A 19,289-nucleotide genomic window follows, 5' to 3' on the forward strand; every position below is an offset into this window, starting at 1 on the left:
TAAAATAATTCAACAAAGGTGTCTACACACTATACTGTATTGTTGGAAAGTTACACATGGTCTTTTCCGTTTTTCCACAACATTTATGTAAGACTCTTAGAGTGAAATATGAGCTTGCAATCTGCACTGCATTCTGCTGAGACTCCTCTAATCACCGTCGAGGAACAGCTTCATATTAACCATCAATTCCATTTACTAAACTTTGTATGACCCATGGAAACAGCAGGCTTCTATTACGTCTGATGCTTTGAGGAACTGGAAGCATATTGTGCAAAAAAGCAAGATCACTTTGTTTAAGTTGATTAAACAGGCTGTCATAAATAGTCTCATTCTTTTTGACACATACACACATTCACAGATATCTAAACACACATGGTTATATCAAAATTATTATTTACATGAAACCCTTTGCGAGAGGCCATAGGTGGACGAGCAAGATGATGTGCAAAGCTTTTCCCTGACTGACATGTTTTTTGCATATGCAGAGATTTTAGTGACTCCCATGAAGACGTTTAATATGGCACGCAAGTCAAAAGTTGCAAGAATAAGTTTGGATATATTGCGATGTTGTTTTAATACGCGCACTGTACGTGGGTTTATCAGCAATGATGGTTTTTCTAACCTCAAAAATGGAAAATCTGGTTTTCTTAACAAAAGTACAAATTCAAAAAATGCATTCATTTTGTATAAAACAAGGTAGAAATGTGAGAAAAATATCAACTAAAATATTTGCATGCAATTGCCCAACATTCAAGAATACAAAAACTGTGACTTTGAGATTCTTCTGAAGCATCCTACATCTGTTGTATGTAAAATATTTGCGGCATGAGTTGTGACTTTCTTATCAATGTTTCTTAATGTAACACAGGCACATATTTCAGTGTCTTGATCATTTTAAACATGACTTTGCTTCTCAAGAAAAGGCATTAGTTCAAGCCGGTCAGGATTTGCCTAATCCTATGTACACGAGGAAGGGACTCTGGGCCTGAAGCAGCTGTGAGGACCATGAAGGAAAATAATTTAGAGCCGGTCTATATTACTTCATTTGTAAAGAATGTTGGTGTAATTCAAGCATCTGAGCAATTGTGCAGTTGGGCTAAATGTCTACAAAAGTCACTGTAGACAAAAAGCTGAAAAAAGTCCTCGCTGGTCCACTTCACACGACAGAAAGGCCAAAGCCCACTGAGTACGGCACAAGGCACTTGCAGGTCCTTGCAGGTCCTTGCAGGTACAATCAAGGATGGTCATGCGCTGACTGTTGGTGGGCCTCTTGAGTTGCCTTTTATAGTCTGTTAAACTCTCTCCCGTCTGCTCCCGGGGCTCTACAGGCCAGGACGAGGTGGTGGACGGGCAGGTGGAGGGGCTCGTCCCGGAGGCGGTGCCTGTGGAAGACGAGGCAGGGAACCAGTCAGGGAGGCAGAGGGTGGAGGTGTGGGGGGCAATGCCGGAGCATCAGGTATCTTCATGGTGGTTGGAGGAAGAGCCCGGGTGGGAGGGGGTGTGTAAGGGGGAGGAGAGGGAGTGGTGGAGGTGGAAGGAGGTGTCGGAGGCAGTAGTGGAAGGGTGGAGAAGGAGAATGTTGGAGATGATGGAGAGCTGCTGGGGCTCGGGGGGAGGGTGCCCTGCAGTGGAGGTGGAGTCCTAGTGGGAGGGTTGTAGATGGGAGATGGGTGATGGTGTGGGTGACGAGGAGAGGGAGACTTTATGCGGGTGAAGTTCATGCATCTGCCCTGGAATTTAAAATGAGACCTGATTTTAGAGCATACAGTGATAATAAACAATCTTGCCATTCCTATTGTCTACACACACCTATGTGACTTTTAAAATCAACAAACCATTTCTCTGTCACAAAGGAATTATTTGCATGCTCTACTGACAGTCTGACAAAATAACCTGCCACCACCCTGTCCAAACCAAAGTGAGGTCACGCATGAGCGACTATCATATTTCAGAAACAAGCTACACCCCGAGAGCAGCTGGGATCAGGGAGTCAGGGAGTGGACTGATCAGGGTGACAGCTCTCATTCACTAGCGTGGCGAAGTGACCTCTGAGACAAAAACACACGTGTTGAATTCCATAGTGGGTGGAGGACAGTGTATATTATGGAGTTTAAAAGAATACTCTTAAATGCACTTAAAATGACCTTGAATTCTTGCAGAAAATGGTTTTCATGCGTCGACGATGAACAGGGAAAACAGAGTAAATCCTTGAATCAAAGTGAATGGAGGCCAGATTTAAAAACAGCTATATCAAAACATAGGTTCACAAACTTTCTCTCAATTTCCGCAGTATAAACCAAGTATCCGATTGTGTTTAGCATTTTCCAAAGATGCATTTTCGCCAAAATCTTAACGTACACGTTGGACTCATTGGTTGGCTTCCCCTGGCATCGTACTCGATACCATGAAACAGTTGCAAGTGTATTAAATAGGAACATTTACAAGTACAGAAATGGTTATTTTAACAGGGACTTATTCTTGTGACGTCTCTTGCATTCCTGCACTGAATCATAGTTCCAGCTAACCTACAATTCAGTCAGGAGAAGAATATGTGATAAAGCATTTAAAGAGTGATATTGAGGTTTTAGCCTGATGTCTTGTGCCCTGTTTTATTTCCTTTACTAATTCCAAAATGCCCCAGTTTTTAGAGACTCATAAATAAATTACACGTTACGACAACCTGCCTTGGCGTTCTCTCTGTCAGGCAGTAGGATCAACAGGCCTCCTTCATCCCACGACTGCTTTCATTTAGGGGAAGTTATAAAAACAAGGCTTTGACAAGAGACTCCTAATTGCTACCAGAACAAGCTTGTTTACTGCAAATATTTAAGGAAACTAGAGCTGAGCTGTTTTTCCAGTGCACTAATGAAAAACTTTATAGTGTGGAGGACTCACTTATACACTTCTAATTACAGGGTGGCGTGTCAGCTGTACTTACTGTATTTGGGGTGTGTGTGTGGGGGATGGAGGGGATGGAGGGGGGGGGGGTAAAGGATGGATGCTGTCGGTGTATGATGCTTGCATTAGGTGAAAATTACTATTTTAATAACTCCACAAACATATGAGATGGTAGTATTTAACCACATTTATTGCATAACTTTATTCAGAATCAGAATTCTATTCTGCACTATCAGTGTGAGATGCTATTGGAGTCCCAGTCCTGTCGAAAGCCTCAAGTCTTTGAGGTTTTTGTAATACCTTCAACTTTGTGTAATTTTCTCTCAATCTCTCTGACTAAACCAGAAAAATTTATGAAGCAAAACTTCTTCAACCTAGAAAATAATTCCTAATAATGTCGTAGGGGATTGTTTTATGCTTCTACTATGACCACCATGCTCTTCCCTACAAAAATCTAATTAAATTGAGTAAATGTTCTTCTGTTCGTCGACTTTGAAGACCTTTTACATTGTAAGAGCACAACATTGTTTATCGAGCTTCTTAATTCTGCTCTCAAACTTGCATTTAACCTGTAAATATAGCCTTCAAAATTCTGTGTGAATATTTCAGTATTTTTATAATGCCATAGAGCAGATAAAGAAAACAACACAATGTAGGTTTTTCCAATGCCGTGCAGCCCCCCAAGTCTGGCTCTCTGAAGTTCTTTGAAAATTAAGCATGACATAAAGTCTTGCAAATAAAGTTTAATACAGACTTCTCTCAGACTGTTTTTTCCAACACTTGTACATCCCACAGTTTACATGTCAGCTGCCAACAGTATAGAGGTCACCTCACTGTTAACCTTCCATCACTTGGTAAGATTTAGGCTGATTTTTGCTTTCATGCCTGTGTAGCTGTTGAGTTATTCTTACCTTGTCACGCGGATGAGGTCTCATTACAGACACACGGTCGTAGCCTTTTCTTAAAAGTACCCACAATGCATCCAGTTTGCTCTATTGAAACAGAAAGGAAATCAAACTTTTAAACCATTTCATTCATGTCAAAATTACCTTTTTAATCTTAAAATCAAGTTTCTGTTATCAACCTTTTTGTCTTTCCTCACTCGACAACACATTTCCACACTGTGCGCCGAACTTTAACTGCAGTGAAATTACCATTATTAACCTGCTCCTAGTGACAAACTGAAATGGTTTGAGGTCATTGTGAACTGACTCTTCATAGCTTCTAAAGCAACTACTTTGAGGATAAAGGCTGAAATTGCAGCTGTTTTTCCTCACAAAACTGCTGACTGTGCAGCTCTACTCCCTGGAGGTCAGTCCAACAGAAGTCTGGTTTCTATTAGCAATCCCCCGCTGACTGCATGCTTCGGAGTGACTCCTTTAACCCCATGCTGGCCTTGGAGGAAGGGACTGTGCCAGTAATCACCCAAGCATTATTACCCAACGCATCTCATGCTACTTTCACTGTCACAACGGCGTTTTAATAATGCCTCTACTTACATATCCTCAGCCAAATGAACATGGAGTTATTTTTTACAGATGATGTCTTTCATGCAGTACACATGCATGCAAAACAGTTCAGCTATATTCATAGACTTGAAACAAATATATTGAAACTCATTATTCCAATATGTTTGACAGTTTTAGTTGTTGTCATCAGCGAGACTTGAAAGAGCATCTCCAGACCAAACACATTCCCCAGACAGTTTCCTTCTGGCTGGTACCTTACCTTGATGGGTGAGTACCACTTGCGTGGCCCCAAAGGTTTGCGCATGCCGTTGTTGAGAATGCGTGTGGGGGCCTCCACTTCCTCCTGTTCAGGCATCTTCACTTTGGCATTTTTGGCCTTTTCCAACTTTGCTCCTTCTTCGGTGGAGCCTCTCTCACCCCAGCGGACCTGATGACAAAGCGTATGGAGAGTCAGAGATGTTTGACGGTTGCACACACTGTGTTTAAAGACGGTCAGGACACAGAGATGAGATGCTTGATTTCAGTGTATGTGCAAATAAAGTGAGTTTGATTCAAAATGCAAGTGTTATTTGAACTTTCTGAAAGTGTGGTGGTCTTAATAAAACAATCAAAATTCCTTTTTAACAACCCCAATGAATACATATCTTATCAGGTTTCTTTTAAGTCCAGTGTCCTTATCCTTAGCACAACAGATGGTTTATTTGATCTAACCTCCATCCTTTTGATCCCCCCAACTCCTCTTCCTCCGTAGTAGGAGGCGTCTACAGTCGGCCATTTCTTCTTAGGGCCGTCAAAGTCTTCATCATCCTATGGGAAAGTGACAGGAAGTATGTTTTATTGTGATGTATTAATAAATCATTTAACAAGCTAATAGTTTGCTGTTTTTACAAGAATGTGCAATTCCCTCTGAAACCAGCCTTAAATGTTATCCCCTCTGTTGCTAGTTGTCAGATAACAGGAATTACAAAGCCCACAGCCATAATGAACGCTGGAAGTTGTATGTGAAGCAATGGCGTCATGGAGTCTGCTTTTGAAATAGCTTTACCACGTTAAACCTAATTTTCTGCTCAATTGGTGCAAATTAATGCAGCCTGACGTGTCCCACAGTCGCATTGTGGCTTAATTCGTGGATCAAATCCATTTGAAATGGTGTTAGTTGTCATCAGTTTAATTTGACAAAATGTTCAATGAAGGTCTAAAGAGCTCCAGGGAAAGGGATTTGGCAAAGAGAAGAGGAACGAAATGGTAAAAGTCAGGATTTCACTGTTTGAAGAGGGCATTAACTCACATTGAAAAAATTTCTAAATGAGATTCATATCAAGACTCACGCAAGTGAATGACGCCGCATGGTCATTGAGATTTTAGATACACAACCTAACATTGGTGGCTGTCTTAATCTGAAAATAATATATTTTATTTGGAGTTTTAAGAAACAGATTAAGTGGAGACGGTGCAGCTCATACCGAACTCTCCTCCAGCGCTGGTGATGGTGGTTCATGGATGATCTGTGGAGAGAAGAAATTGCATGAGCGGTGAAGGAGGGGAAGTTTTTTTATCCATCGGAAGACCACGAATGTCACACACAAATGTATCAAAATTGATTTTCATATCGTCTGTATATCACTGCAATGTCTTATGTGTGCAACAGAATGCTTTACACAACATACTTCTAAAGAATAGTTTTTGCATCCAAGTCTTTACTACTTATTTATCAAGTGCAAAGCACTGACCTACAAATCTGGTCCTAAGTAGTAAAAGGCTCTCATAAATCCTGTATGCATTTTGTTTAGATTTATGCCTTGGACGATCCGCTCCCCTGCTCGCATGTCTTTTCCCATCGCAATATGATCCAACTGGGTTTTTTGCATCGGTGCAATGTTCTTAATACATTAAATGCACTTTGCAAATTAAGCTGTTCTGATTCTTATTTGGGATTTTCCTCAAAGTTTCTTCGAATCCTGGAAGACAAAATGATTTCCCATGGTAACCACTCATTACTTTCCGAAACAGACTTGCTGCAAAGACTTGAATTTGTAATTTAATGGACAAGAACAAAAAACAAGAGTAAAGGGAGGGACAACCATGTTGTAAAAGCTGACATCTCTCTCTGGCAGTCCTCAACTTTCCTGTTTCCAGCGGTGGAAACATTGGACTGGATTCTGATGAGACACTATACACTCTTCATTTGAAAGGAGAAATACGGATTTTGAAAGCAGGTGGCTGGTTAACATAGTTTGCTGAAATATTGAGATGCTGGCAGACTCTTTCTTCTATTACCGGGGAAATATTTCCTAACATTGTCGTAGACATAGGGGGTTGTTTTATGCTTCTACTACTACCACCATATTCTTCCCTACAATGTGGGAACACAAATTATCTAAACAGCAGCATAATTACTTAAACATGTGTTCACCCTGTGACCTTGACCTTTTCTGGCTGTTGCCTAAATTCAGCTGCAGTTGAAATGACATACGCCCTTGTTGACTCATAGACTCTAGCCTTCTCACCGGAATGTTTTTTAGGTTAATACGATGCCTTTAGGGACCTGAGCCAGACAAAACAGACCTGGGAAATACATTTATCTCGATCATATTTTTCACAAGCAATATCTCTTTATTCTCAAAGTGTTTGAAGCCATCAAAACATTTGAAGAGTAGACCAGAAGCTATCTGTAAAGCAGCCTTTGTGCATGTTATTATTGCACTAATGTTTAAGAAAACTCACCACAGTGCAGCAGAGAGGCCAAAACCACCAGAGGAGAGCCAATACCAGGAACAGCATCAAGAGGAGCAGAGCGATGGCCAGGATAGTCCCATCAGACTGTGACAGAGACAGTAATGTCATCATAGACTCTCTAAACATGTAGAGCACTAAAGATATGTAAACCACTTCTCGAGGCCTTTGGTTTTCTTTGGAAAGATGCTCTTCAATGTAATCTGATGAAGCTGAAATACTTTAATCATCCTGAATTTGTTTTACAGGGGCTGGGATTAGGTTTACTAGTTTGTTGTCTACTGTTAGCAGTCGTGGACTTGAGCTGTCCTAGTGCACTACTACCCAAATGAATTAGGTTTCAAAGCCAAATGCTGGTACATTATATTGTACTTACACAGCCCACAGTGGAAATGGTAACTGAACTGGAGATAAAACTGAGACCTTCATTCATACTGACATAAAGGTTTGCTGCCCTGGAAAAAGAAAAAGAAAAACATCTTGACTGTCATTTATGCGGTGCCATAGAAAAACAGAGTAGATGGTGTCATATGAAACCCCACATTTATTTTAATACATTACGAGACTTACATCCCCTCCTCTTGAAGGACTGGTGCAGGGCACAGAAGATATGTATCTTCGACAATCAAAGGCTTTACCACTAGAGAAGAAGATGGAAAGGGGTCATGAAAATAAAGAATCAGCCAAACATTCCAGTTTTGTAACAGTCAGTAGTTTTCATTCACATATAAACGATCCTGAACCGTTTTCACCCGTAAATAATGACCTGAATCCTTTTTCAGATGATGTAATTGTTTAGCATGCTTACACTATTAGTTTATTGACTGGATAATGCTACACGACTTCATTGTAATTTAATGAGTATGCTCATGTTAACAGAAGTTGAATGATGTCACATCTCTCACTGTAACTTTTTTTTTTAAGACAAAGACTTTGTTGTCTACTGTCTCAAGACATCTATCTGCATGACTCTCAGAAGCACCATTATCACAACGGCTTTTGTTTTTCAGGCAAATCTAGATCCTCTCCTTGTCCAGCTGGCTTTTAGGAAAGCTGCTCCAACAAACATCATCACCAGAGCCTGTGTGTTTATCCTGGCAGGCGGCGAGCATACCGCAGAACTGAGAAAATCAACACAAGCAGCCGCATGGAGCGCGACTGCTCTTCTTTAGAAACATCATGCAGGACGGAGGGGTGGGGGCGAACACCACTGCCAAACATGGCTCACAAACTACGCCAGATATGATCCCACTCAGAGTTCATCTCTGCACCCACCTTGCACTCAGATTGGCCATACACTATGACGAAAAGGCTTAAGAGCCTTTTAAACAACAAATTACAACAAAGTCAAGTAAAAAGCTGACAGGGCCTGATTCTGCAGATTTCCACCATATAAATCTCTCGAGGATAAAAAAAAAAAAAGGCTGGCGAACATCTCAGAGTCCATGTCTTGATGTTTTATTGGACTGTTTACTCTCCAAGTTAAGAGAGAGGTCATATCTTACTGTGAGGTGCAGACAAGCCAAGTACCCAGGGATCAACTTTAACAATTAGGGTGATAGGAATTACTGTTTAAGATGATGATAGATGTACAATATCTATCAGAGATTATTCACAAAGGGCAATTTACAGTTGATTATGGGGAAACCGTACGATCTTTGAGTTTTTGAAGAAATTGATTGGAGTATTTATTGGAGTATATTTGTGGAGGAAACATCTGATACTGTGACATCCCTCATGCACACAGTTCAATATTGTCCATGGAAACATCTGTCACCAAAGCAATGGACAGCTCAGGACAGGAACTGCCAAATTCTCCCCCGACTGAATATATTTGCTTCTACTTTTTCCTGGAGACACAAGCTTACTTAAACATGGATTCATCTGCTCAACACATGGAGTCACATATGCTGCTTTCCTTTTTTTTTCTTTTCTTTTTTACCATTTCACCATATTTTTGAAGTATGCTAAGAGGAGGAGTAGGGGAGTCAGTGGGGACATGTTAAGATGTAAGAGAGAGAAAAGAAATGGGTTTTCTTATAGTACACGACACATATTTACCTCCAGATGAGCTAACCCAGACCTAATTATTTGCATTTACATTTACCCCTGATGTGAAGTTAATAAGTTCCAGAGGATTGTGTCAACAACCTTGAGAAGTAAATGAATCTGGAGGAGGATTGCACAAGCACAATGGGATTAACATAAGGAGGTAATTTCACTGAAATTGCTTCCATGTCCGCTGTTTGTCTGAAGGAAGTTGGATGTTGTATCGAGCAGAAATGATTGAGATTCTGAGGAATCGTTGATGTTTCATTAATATGACACAACTTTACTTTGTCCCAAAAAAATGTGATTTAAAGTGCAAGGCGCCTGTGTTGAATGTTGATGGTTTTAATAACTATTAAAGTGGAGAAAATAGTCTCTATATAGCCAATGTGAGAAAGCAGAAAAGATCTGAGTATATGAACTCAATGAACTCGAGTTGACTGATAAAGACATTGAGACGCACTGACATGCCATCAGGTTGAATAATTCTATTCACCACTTCTGCCGAAAAGGGTCAGACATGTTGTCTAGTATAATATCCATAACTAGCTTTCCAGTTAGACGAACACCTTCTGCAGCTTCTGTGGCATGCCTGATAGGAAGTGGTTTTAACTACTATTACAGTAAACCCCAGTAAATGACCCTGGGGGAAGTGGTTGTATCCTTCAGGCCTTCCCCACTCTGCCCTTTCTATCTTATGTGTGGTTCTCCTGTATCTCTTGTTTCTGTTCTTCTCAAGCTGTACAACTGGGTTTATAGCAACAATTAAAAAAATAGCAGCATGACTATTTGTTTGATCTCAGGGGATTCAAGCTGTATGATTTATTTTGAGTTGTGTAATTTAGATTCATTTCACAATTTGCCTGCAAACACATGCTTATTCCAGCTGTTTTTAATGGTAAATGATCAGCTTTAAGTAAACATGGTTCAGCAGAGTTTCACTTACTCTTAGTGAGGGTATCGTTGATGCGGAAGCTGCACAGGACCTTATCGACGTTGCGGGCGTGGAGGAATCCATTTCCTCTCACCACCACTTGGAAGGACTCTGAGCGAGGAGAGGAGAAACACAAATGACACCCCAAGTATTGAAGATACATTTACAGCACTAAATTCCCACGAATGTGCACACTATTATATTATTAACAAAAGACACTCGGTATCAATGCTGCCCACTTTCAGTGTCTCTTAGCTCAATGGCTATAGATCTATTTGTCCTTCAATCAAGTCTTCTGACACAATTTCAACTTTTTAAAAGAACTGCACTCCAATTCTCAGTGAAAATAAAACCCCACATCTTGGCTGTCTGAACTGAGAAGCAGTGTTGTGCAAACATTGTTGGCCGGAGTTCATCATTCAACATTCAACAGTCTCCTTTTGTTAAAACACTGGAGCTGACACATGGTTGTATGCATGTTCCATTCCATCATTCAAACTGCTTATCCTATTCAGGGTTGCGGGGCGCTGGAGCCGATTCCAGCTGACATTGGGCGAAGGCACGGTCCACGCTGGACAGGTCGCCAGTTAATCCCATAAAGAGACAGACAAATATTCACAATCACCTCCACACCTATAGGCAATTTAGAGCCTCCAATTAACCTGATATGCATGTCTTTGGACTGTGGGAGGAAGCCAGAGAATCTGAGGGGAACCCACACTGTCATGGAGAGAACATGCAAACTCTACACAGAAGGACCAGCCAAGATCGTGAGTGCAACACGGGTCCGTCTCGCTCTGTGGTCACAGTGCTAGCTACTGCACAACCATGCAGCCCTGGATTTTTCATCTGCTCTCTATCTAAGAATGGCGTTGGCATTCAATTTTATCTTCTAGTGCCAATGTGTGTTAACTATGATGTGCTGCTGTCTGATTTCATCCAACAGGAGGCATAGGATGAACAGGAAGTGTATCTTCCTTGTCTTACCTCCTGCACAGATACTAGAGGGCTCTGCCGCTAAGATCTCAATACAGGACTTCTTCAGGATCTGAGGAAATGAGGAGAAACACTTTTTAGCAGCCAGCCGGCAAATATCAGATAATGGAGCATTCAAGTATAGTAGTTCTTTGCTGCCATAACAATGCTCTGAATGTTGTATATTGCTCCTTTGAACGCACCAACGATCTCTTTTGGACTCTCAACTCAGCCACAGCAATGACTTTTATGTGCCTGTTAATTAAGTTTATGCCACTATGGTTTCTGGCCATGACGTTTCCATCTACTCTCATTTGTGTCATGTAAAATGTATCTGTACTCGCTGCTTTCCAGGAATATACCGACTATAATCCTGGAGACAAAGAAGACTGATTCCTGAACCACTGCTCTGCTCACATCAATGCGAAGCAACCGCTTTGACTTGGTTGTTAATCTGCTCCAGATGACAGTTTCCTGACCTTTAACTCTGCTAAACAAACCTCATATCCCAGTGACAACAGCCCTACACACCACACTGGTTTTCAATGTTTCGAGCTAGCAAATACAAAAAGTAAACACCATTGCGGTGGGTCTTAAGAGATAAAGCACACGTTTTCGACCAGATGATAATCATGATGAACAAAAGCAGACATGTCACAGCGCAGCGTGTCTTCATGGAAGAGTGTCCCTGGCAGGGCTCCATCGATGGAAAAATGTAGCCTGCTTTAAATCTGTTTTTGTCTTGTTTCCTGTTTGCACTTTGAGCAGCGTGTTAATAAATTAAAGACGAAGTGGACGGAGACATTTTGAAGAACATTTGACCTTGCACTTGACTTTTAAACTGTCTATTGGGCCTCAATGATACTAATGATGATAAATATTCAATACAAGTGTTGTTAGAACAAATGTGTGGGCCGAACTAAAGTACTCACCGAGTCAATGACCCCTTGCAAGGCCTCAAATCCATCATTTACTGGGAATACATGGTCCTTACTATCAGCTATCTTTGCCAGCTGGAGAGGAAACAAGTTATGATAATCAAAATGACAACTGCACACTTCGTCGATCAAGACATATAATAAGTTAAATATACAGCATAATTGATTAAATGAATAACTCGTGTGAACACAATCAACAATATTACCTCATTTCCTTTTTTAAAAGACAAATTTAATATGTGTCACTCTACATAATGGAGGAAAAACAGTCTTCTTGACTCTGACACTGTAACTCATTCAAAATATGTAGATAATTTGATGTACATCTCATATCCTTGTTGGAACTCCTAAACATTTACTGTAGTTCTCTGGGAAGTGCTGACAGCCTGAGGGTTCATTTGCTAGTTTGATTTATAAAGCTTCAGATTTAAACTCTTGCTTTTTACTCGCTGAAGCTAAGACATCAAGAAAAAAACAGATATGGACTAAAACAAACAAAACAACAACCTGTGTCTCGTTGAAGTCCTTGACCCCCACACAGTAAACAGAGGCACCCAGACTCCGAGAGCGGTTGGCCTGTCAAGTGTGCACAGATACACAGCAACAACAGGAAGAAGCACCTTGGTTTAATTATACCTCTGCATTGCATAACATCATCCAAAACAAAGTCAAAAAAGGCTTGTGTTTGTCAAGATTTTACTAGAAGTTGAGCAACACCGTGTTCTCTGTGAATATTATTTAAACGCCTTATAAGAATAGAAATGTCACACAGATGCCTGAATGCCGAACAGAATAAGACACATTCTTAGTTAACAATTGTTGATGCCTGTGGCTTTTGGGGCTGACTTAGAACGACAGTGTAAGACCTCCCACGACCATCAACTGGAACATTTCCAGCGACTGGAAAAACCTCACTCATCCTTGTTGTCAACATGTCTGAGGGTACTCAAAGCTGATTGTACGCTCCGGCCTTCACGCACCTTTACCCGAAGTATATGAATTCTGAGCAACTAAATCATTAAATCTGACAGACATAATCTGACCTCGTTTTTACAGACTAAAGTAGGGACATCAAAGTGGTGAAGTATAGGGTGTCAGTGTTGGATCTGATCCATTCCATGCTCAGTCACTGTTTCACCTGGTTATAATTTGTGTGACACACATCAATTCTTGTTATCACTCTCACCTCTCTCTCAGCGTAGTAAAAAAGATCCTCATGCAGCTCTCCATCTGTCAGAGCTATGATAACACTGGCTGTGCGATAACCTGCAGACAGAAATAATTTGGTCACCCCTCTTGCAATTTAACATCCTTATCTTATCCATCCATCCATCCATTATCCTCATTAGGGTCGCGGGGCGCTCGAGCCGATCCCAGCTGTCAAGGGGCGAAGGCAGGGTTCACCCTGGACAAGTCGCCAGTTCATCACAGGGCAGACATATAGACAGACAACCATTCACGCTCACATTATCTTATCCTCCATTACAAATATACCATGCAGCAATATTAAGATTAATCCAAAATCGAATCGCTTCTCTGATAGCATCCAAATCAGTTATGAGTTATATCGCTCTTATTGCGAAATGAACTCACTCTGTTACAAAAGTAATTCCAAGTGAAGAAGAAAATCTAAACTGTTAATTAATGCACTGGATCTAGACCTTTTTTGTAAAACTTTCAAATGAAAACCTTTTGTTAGTTTAATAACCTTGAGCTGTGAGCAAGTTGTTTGATTAATTTGTAAGCCCACCATCTGTTTTTGTTTCACTTAATGCAGCAGAATGCAGCTGGTTGTCAACAGCTGACTCAGTATAAATAAATAAAGTATAAAGTAAAGTAAATATCCACTGAAATAGATAATTGATTCCTAAGTTATGTATCAAACTATTTAAATGTTCTGGCCTAGTTACTTAACCCTTGTATGGTGTTCATTCCTTGTTACTCAACAGGTCAGCAGGTGTTGGGGGTTTTAATTCAACACAATCAAACAATTTTATGTTAAAATACTTAACAGATGTCTTCTTCATCTCAATTAGAAGCAATATAAACAGCAAATATGGTTATTACTTTAATTCAGGTACACAGGCCCTACAATTTCCACACTTTTATCAGCCCGGGTCCAGTGGACCCGAACACGCTGTATGTAATATAAATGTGTAGGGGGGAGTTACGGTGTGCAGTCGATGAAAATGTTATCTGATATTTGTTTTTCGCAGAAAATGAGTCAAGCCCAATAAGTCTGAGTTTGAAAAATGAATGAATCATATTATTTTTGTTTTGATGAAAAATTAAAATGGGTCCCACAGAGCCAAACACCATACAAGGGTTAAAACAATTTAGCTCATCTTATTAAATAAAAGTAATACACACCTTCAGTGTTTCCATAGTATATCTGTTCACTGGCCTGTAAAAAAAAAGTAGTTTAAAATCTGGTAGCACGCAACAATATAAACTCCATGATTTACCAACAGAGCATTCTGAACTGTGTGATGTTTCTTTTGGAGCCAGAGCAGAGATAAAGCAGATACCAGCTTGGTATCAGACATTTAGAGGCCTCTCACCCTCAAGATGCCCTCATGCATGAAGGTGTCTCCCCCTGGAAGAACCCTATAGAGCTCCTCAAGACCTTTACGAATATGTTCCCTAAGCAGATAAAACAGGAGACGAGGACATCAGCATTGTTGATAATCTAATATAGTTATTGGCAGATTTATTTCTGTACATATACTTTTAAATAAAACCATGCGTAGTAACAGAATAATAGTTTCCATCGGGCCAGCGTTTCCAGAAAATACCAGCAATGTGAAACCAATTAATGCATTGAAACAGTATTCATTTGTATTGGCTCAAGATAGACATGCAGATAGACCGGAAATTAGCACTGTGAAGAATAAAATAAGATAAGAGGGAAGCTGTGAAACAATGACAATATTTTGGGACACTGCTGTGGAGGGAGATGAGACACATATACTGCCAACAATGTGTCGAAAAACCAAAGAATTAAAAGCTGTTTTAAGGGGATCCGCACCCACCTGTCTTCTGTCAGGCTCATTAGGATCCTTCCCTCAGAGGAAAACACGATGAAGGACATCCGCAACTGTGGACTTGAAGAAAGAAAAATATACTCTGCTCAATCAGTGATCATTTCTGTGTTTTTGCTGCAATTGACAAAGTTCAGATTTTTTTTTACCTTATGAATTTATGAGCTAGATGTTCAACAAAGTTGTAGATTTCTGTCCAGTGATTTTGCACACTCCCCGATCTGTGAAGATCAAAGCAAAAATGTATGTGAGAATGTCTTTTTCAACCAATGCTGGACATTTAAGCTGCATGACCTCTTCTCTGTTTAATGTTTGAGTGATGTCAAATGAACTGGAGACCAAGGACGGGCTATGAGACAATGGACCCTGATGCACAGTTAATTTAAAAGTGTATCATGGCTCTCACATATGAGCAAGACTCCCAGACTAAATGAGTCACAAAGTACCGAAAAGGATTCATCCCTCTGAAGATTTCCTGTGTCCCTTTATAATTGTTTTGCGTCTCTTTGCAGACAATTTGGGTCTCTTTGTAGACATTGTGTATCTCTGTGTATGTAGACGGTATCTCTGTGTAGACAGTGTATCATGTTTTGTGTCTCATTAGGATCATTTCACCTCTTTGTAGCATGTTTGCATCTCTTTATGGAAGTGTAGTCATTTTGTATCTCCTTGTGGTTATCAGTGTATTTTTGTTGTAGTTTTGTCTCTCTTTGTAGTTATTGTGTGTCCCCATGTTGAAGGTTTGAGTCTCTTGTAGTAGTTTAGTTTCCCAAGTCGTGATTTTGCATCTCTTCGCAGTCATCACCCCTGACTCCTTGGGCCCCTGGGGCTGTGCCCGGTAGCTTGGTAATCCATCTGTAGTATAGATATCTAAATCAAAAAGAAGAATAGAAATAGCCTGGATGACTAAATGCCTTAGGCAACACAGCTGGTTTACTCTGACGAGTAGCAATGATGCCGTGTTCCTAAAATTACTATTAACATCTTTATAATGCGCCTGCAATTATACCAGATTTATTGGAGTCAGATGAAAGTACCGTCATCAAGCCATCATGCAACCAGCTCTGTAATAACAACCACGATGGTGTGGACACTAATCCTTTTGCACTCTTTTTCCTATTTGCTAATGAACTTTTCCCTATGTGCTATTCTCATTTTTCGACAATGTTTTTATTGGATCGTATAGCAACAGCTATAAAGTCCTCTGTTGGGAAAGAAAGATAAAGACATTACCGAATGAGTTGGAGAGAAGCTTCTCAGTATTGGTATCATCTAATTGAATTATCTGCAGAGGTCAATATACAGTGTAAACAAAAACAGTTTTCATGTAACAGTGTTGATGCTTATCATTTTGTCTTTCATTTAAACTGTGTTATTATAACCTCACACCCATGCAACATTTCTCAAAACATCTATTTCGTCATTGTTACCATGACACAAGTCCCTGCACAAACATCCCAGCCAACAGGCCTGACTATTGGAACATCTGGATGTAATGGATCAAGAGCAGTGCAGAGGCGAAGAGGAGAGAAGTGGGGCAGATATAGCAAGAGGACAGTAAGAGCAGGTGAAAGGCATCGGTGCTGAAAGGTAGCGGAGAAAGCTAAGATCCTGAATAGAGAAAAGACAAAAAAAGCTAATGCAGTTAATTGATGCCCGGCAATGTTGAGATAAAAGTCTGTGTTGTTAAAATATGGGTCATGCTAACAATTACCCACTTTTGCACTTAACATGTTCTTTCCTCTTTGAAAACAGCTTTGCAAAACACAAAGGTCAAAAGCCCTCTGTTACAGTCCAAACGCAACTGGACACGGTACATTGACTGTTAGTGCTTGTGGAGCTGTGTGCATATGTAAATTAAGTTATCGAGTCCCAGTCAGGAAAACACTGGTTATTTACAACATTGACCCCTTTTGAAAACATTTATTGATGAGATTGCTCAGTAGTTCCTGTTCTCCTAAAGATGGAGAGCCTGACATTTCAAAATGATCAGTGTGCTAGTTTTGATCAGCTAATTAGAACGTATGGGTAAAAGGAAACTCGGAGATCATCAAAAATAGGTTAGATAAACATGGAAACTAATTTCTAAATCAAGATCACCTTTGCAAGGAGGCCAAACATCCCGTAACCTACTTGATATACATGTTAGAACTTCAAAAAGATTAGGAGATATAACAATGCACTTACTGGCAAACCAATATGGATAAAAACTGCCCTTATGGTTTTCCATCTATAGACATACCAAGCTAAACTATATCGAGGCCTTTCAGAGCAATGCATTATCAATCAATCCATCCATTTTTCTGTGTGACAGTAGAGGGCGTAACAATAATAACGATGACATTATACAAACATTTTGGCAGACCAGATGGAGAAGCATTAGGGAAAAAAATAAAAGAATAAACATGTACTTAATGTTTTTATGAGGCCAATCTATATATATATATATATATATATATATATATATATATATATATATATATATATATATATATATATATATATCGCCTTTGGATATATATATATATATATATATATATATATATATATATATATATATATATATATATATATATATATATATATATAAACATTTAATTAAACATAATAAATTGTTCTTATTCAAATCACTATATCAACTAATGCTCCTCATATACTTTAGCATGGATTGCTTTTACTTGTTAACAGGAACCATGTTCCTGTTAACAAGTAAGTTAACAAGTGCATCCCCTTTTTAGTGACTTAGGTGTGTCAGATAACTCACTTGTCCAAAACAAAATAGAGATCGAAGCCTCCAAAGCATGATGACGATCCAGCCTGCCTCCTGTCCTGTTTTGGTCCAGTATTAGCAGCAGTAAGAGCAAGCAGCGCAGCACCAAACACCATTGGCAACCAGGAGCTTCTGCTCCAGCACAAAGGCATTATTCAAGGAAAAGTTGCAAAGTTAATCCTCCAAGCAGATTCTTATTTCAATCCTCCACATGATTACCATTAAAAAAAAGAATCCTCAAGAGAGTAGTCAGCGTAGCTCAGAGGTCGAATTGGAGGGGAGAGAGAAAGCATGAGTGTTGTGGGTCTCACTGTTGTTGGGACCCTCTCATCACTGTTTCCGACACGTCACACACAAAGATGAGAAGAGCTACAACCTCCAACTCTCGCTGCTTTTTGTTATTGACAAGACCCTGTATGTCTTCCTCTGAGAGTCTCAGCAAAACTCTCTTTGCATTTTAAAGTCTCTCTCTCTCTCTCTCTCTCTCTCTCTCTCTCTCTCTCTCTCTCTCTCTCTCTCTCTCTGTGTGTGTGTGTGTGTGTGTGTGTGTGTGTGTGTGTGTGTGTGTGTGTGTGTGTGTGTGTGTGTGTGTGTGTAGAGAGAGAGAGTGATGAAGAAGATACACCAAAACCTGCTGGCTTGTCCTGCCATCTAGTGGCAGGACAAGTGCTTTTCAAAAATCAGTGGAGTGCCCCCTGAAAATGGTTTGTGTTTTCTGTTTTGGAAATTATTTTCTTTCTCATACAACAAGAAATACAGAAGAAATGTTTTATTCATTTATTTATTCAATTAAAATTGTATTTGTAGCGGTATTTTATTTTCCTTTTTTTTAGGCAGCTAAACACATCCTGTGTGATATTTCAACATACAAAACAAGTTTCCTGGTGAGAAGCCAGCGAGGGGATCTTGCCGTACTTCAGATGACTCCATCACTTCCCTACCGCTCCAAAAATTGGACATAGGACGTTCGGGTTGTTTTTCTTGTGCACTACATACGCACAAGCCTCCAAGTTTAAAACTGCCACACAGTCGTCAGGGAATTGCGTAGGTCTTGAATACCTGCAAATACACACCAAACACACAGTTTTAGAATATCTAAGTCTTGATTTTTTTTTTTTACAAATTATGAAACTTAAATGTTGTGATTTGTGTACACACCCAGAGCAACACTCTTCACAGGTACAGTCCATACACATACTGTTTCTCCAAGAAGATCCCATTGAATGCCATGTGCTATCTGCATCGTCCTTACAGTGGGTCATGCCTTTGGGTGCAAAGAAAGAGTGGTACATATCTTTCAAAACTTATGTACCACAAATATATTGTATGTGGGAGTTTTCTTTTCTTTTACCTTGTTTCAAGATTTTACGGTAACATTGAGCATTTGACATCGACGCCAGAGCGCACAGCAGCAAAGCCAAAGCCAAATATTTCTTCATGGAAAAAATTCAAACAAATATCACAGTTTTAACATTTGATTCA

The 19,289-nt window shown here is 39.9% G+C and overlaps 1 protein-coding gene across 1 annotated transcript; it reads right to left on the minus strand.

Annotated features, from left to right (window-relative positions):
* Window positions 1-749: 749 nt before the first annotated feature.
* On the minus strand, window positions 750-17,980 carry antxr1a (ANTXR cell adhesion molecule 1a). The gene is made up of 18 exons (XM_068604684.1): window positions 17,802-17,980; window positions 15,187-15,258; window positions 15,029-15,100; window positions 14,558-14,639; window positions 14,367-14,400; window positions 13,183-13,262; window positions 12,504-12,572; window positions 11,991-12,071; window positions 11,071-11,131; window positions 10,096-10,194; window positions 7,671-7,740; window positions 7,477-7,555; window positions 7,092-7,187; window positions 5,831-5,872; window positions 5,079-5,174; window positions 4,627-4,794; window positions 3,810-3,890; window positions 750-1,730 (listed from the first exon to the last, which is right to left on the minus strand). The coding sequence occupies exons 1-18, from the start codon at window positions 17,957-17,959 to the stop codon at window positions 1,323-1,325; spliced, it is 1,848 nt and encodes a 615-aa protein (XP_068460785.1). The 5' UTR covers window positions 17,960-17,980; the 3' UTR covers window positions 750-1,322.
* Window positions 17,981-19,289: the final 1,309 nt, after the last annotated feature.

This window comes from Clinocottus analis, unplaced genomic scaffold (genome assembly GCF_023055335.1).
Source record: "Clinocottus analis isolate CAN_PGR_092001 unplaced genomic scaffold, fCliAna1.0.p SCAF_7, whole genome shotgun sequence".
NCBI classification, from domain to species: Eukaryota; Metazoa; Chordata; class Actinopteri; order Perciformes; family Cottidae; genus Clinocottus; species Clinocottus analis.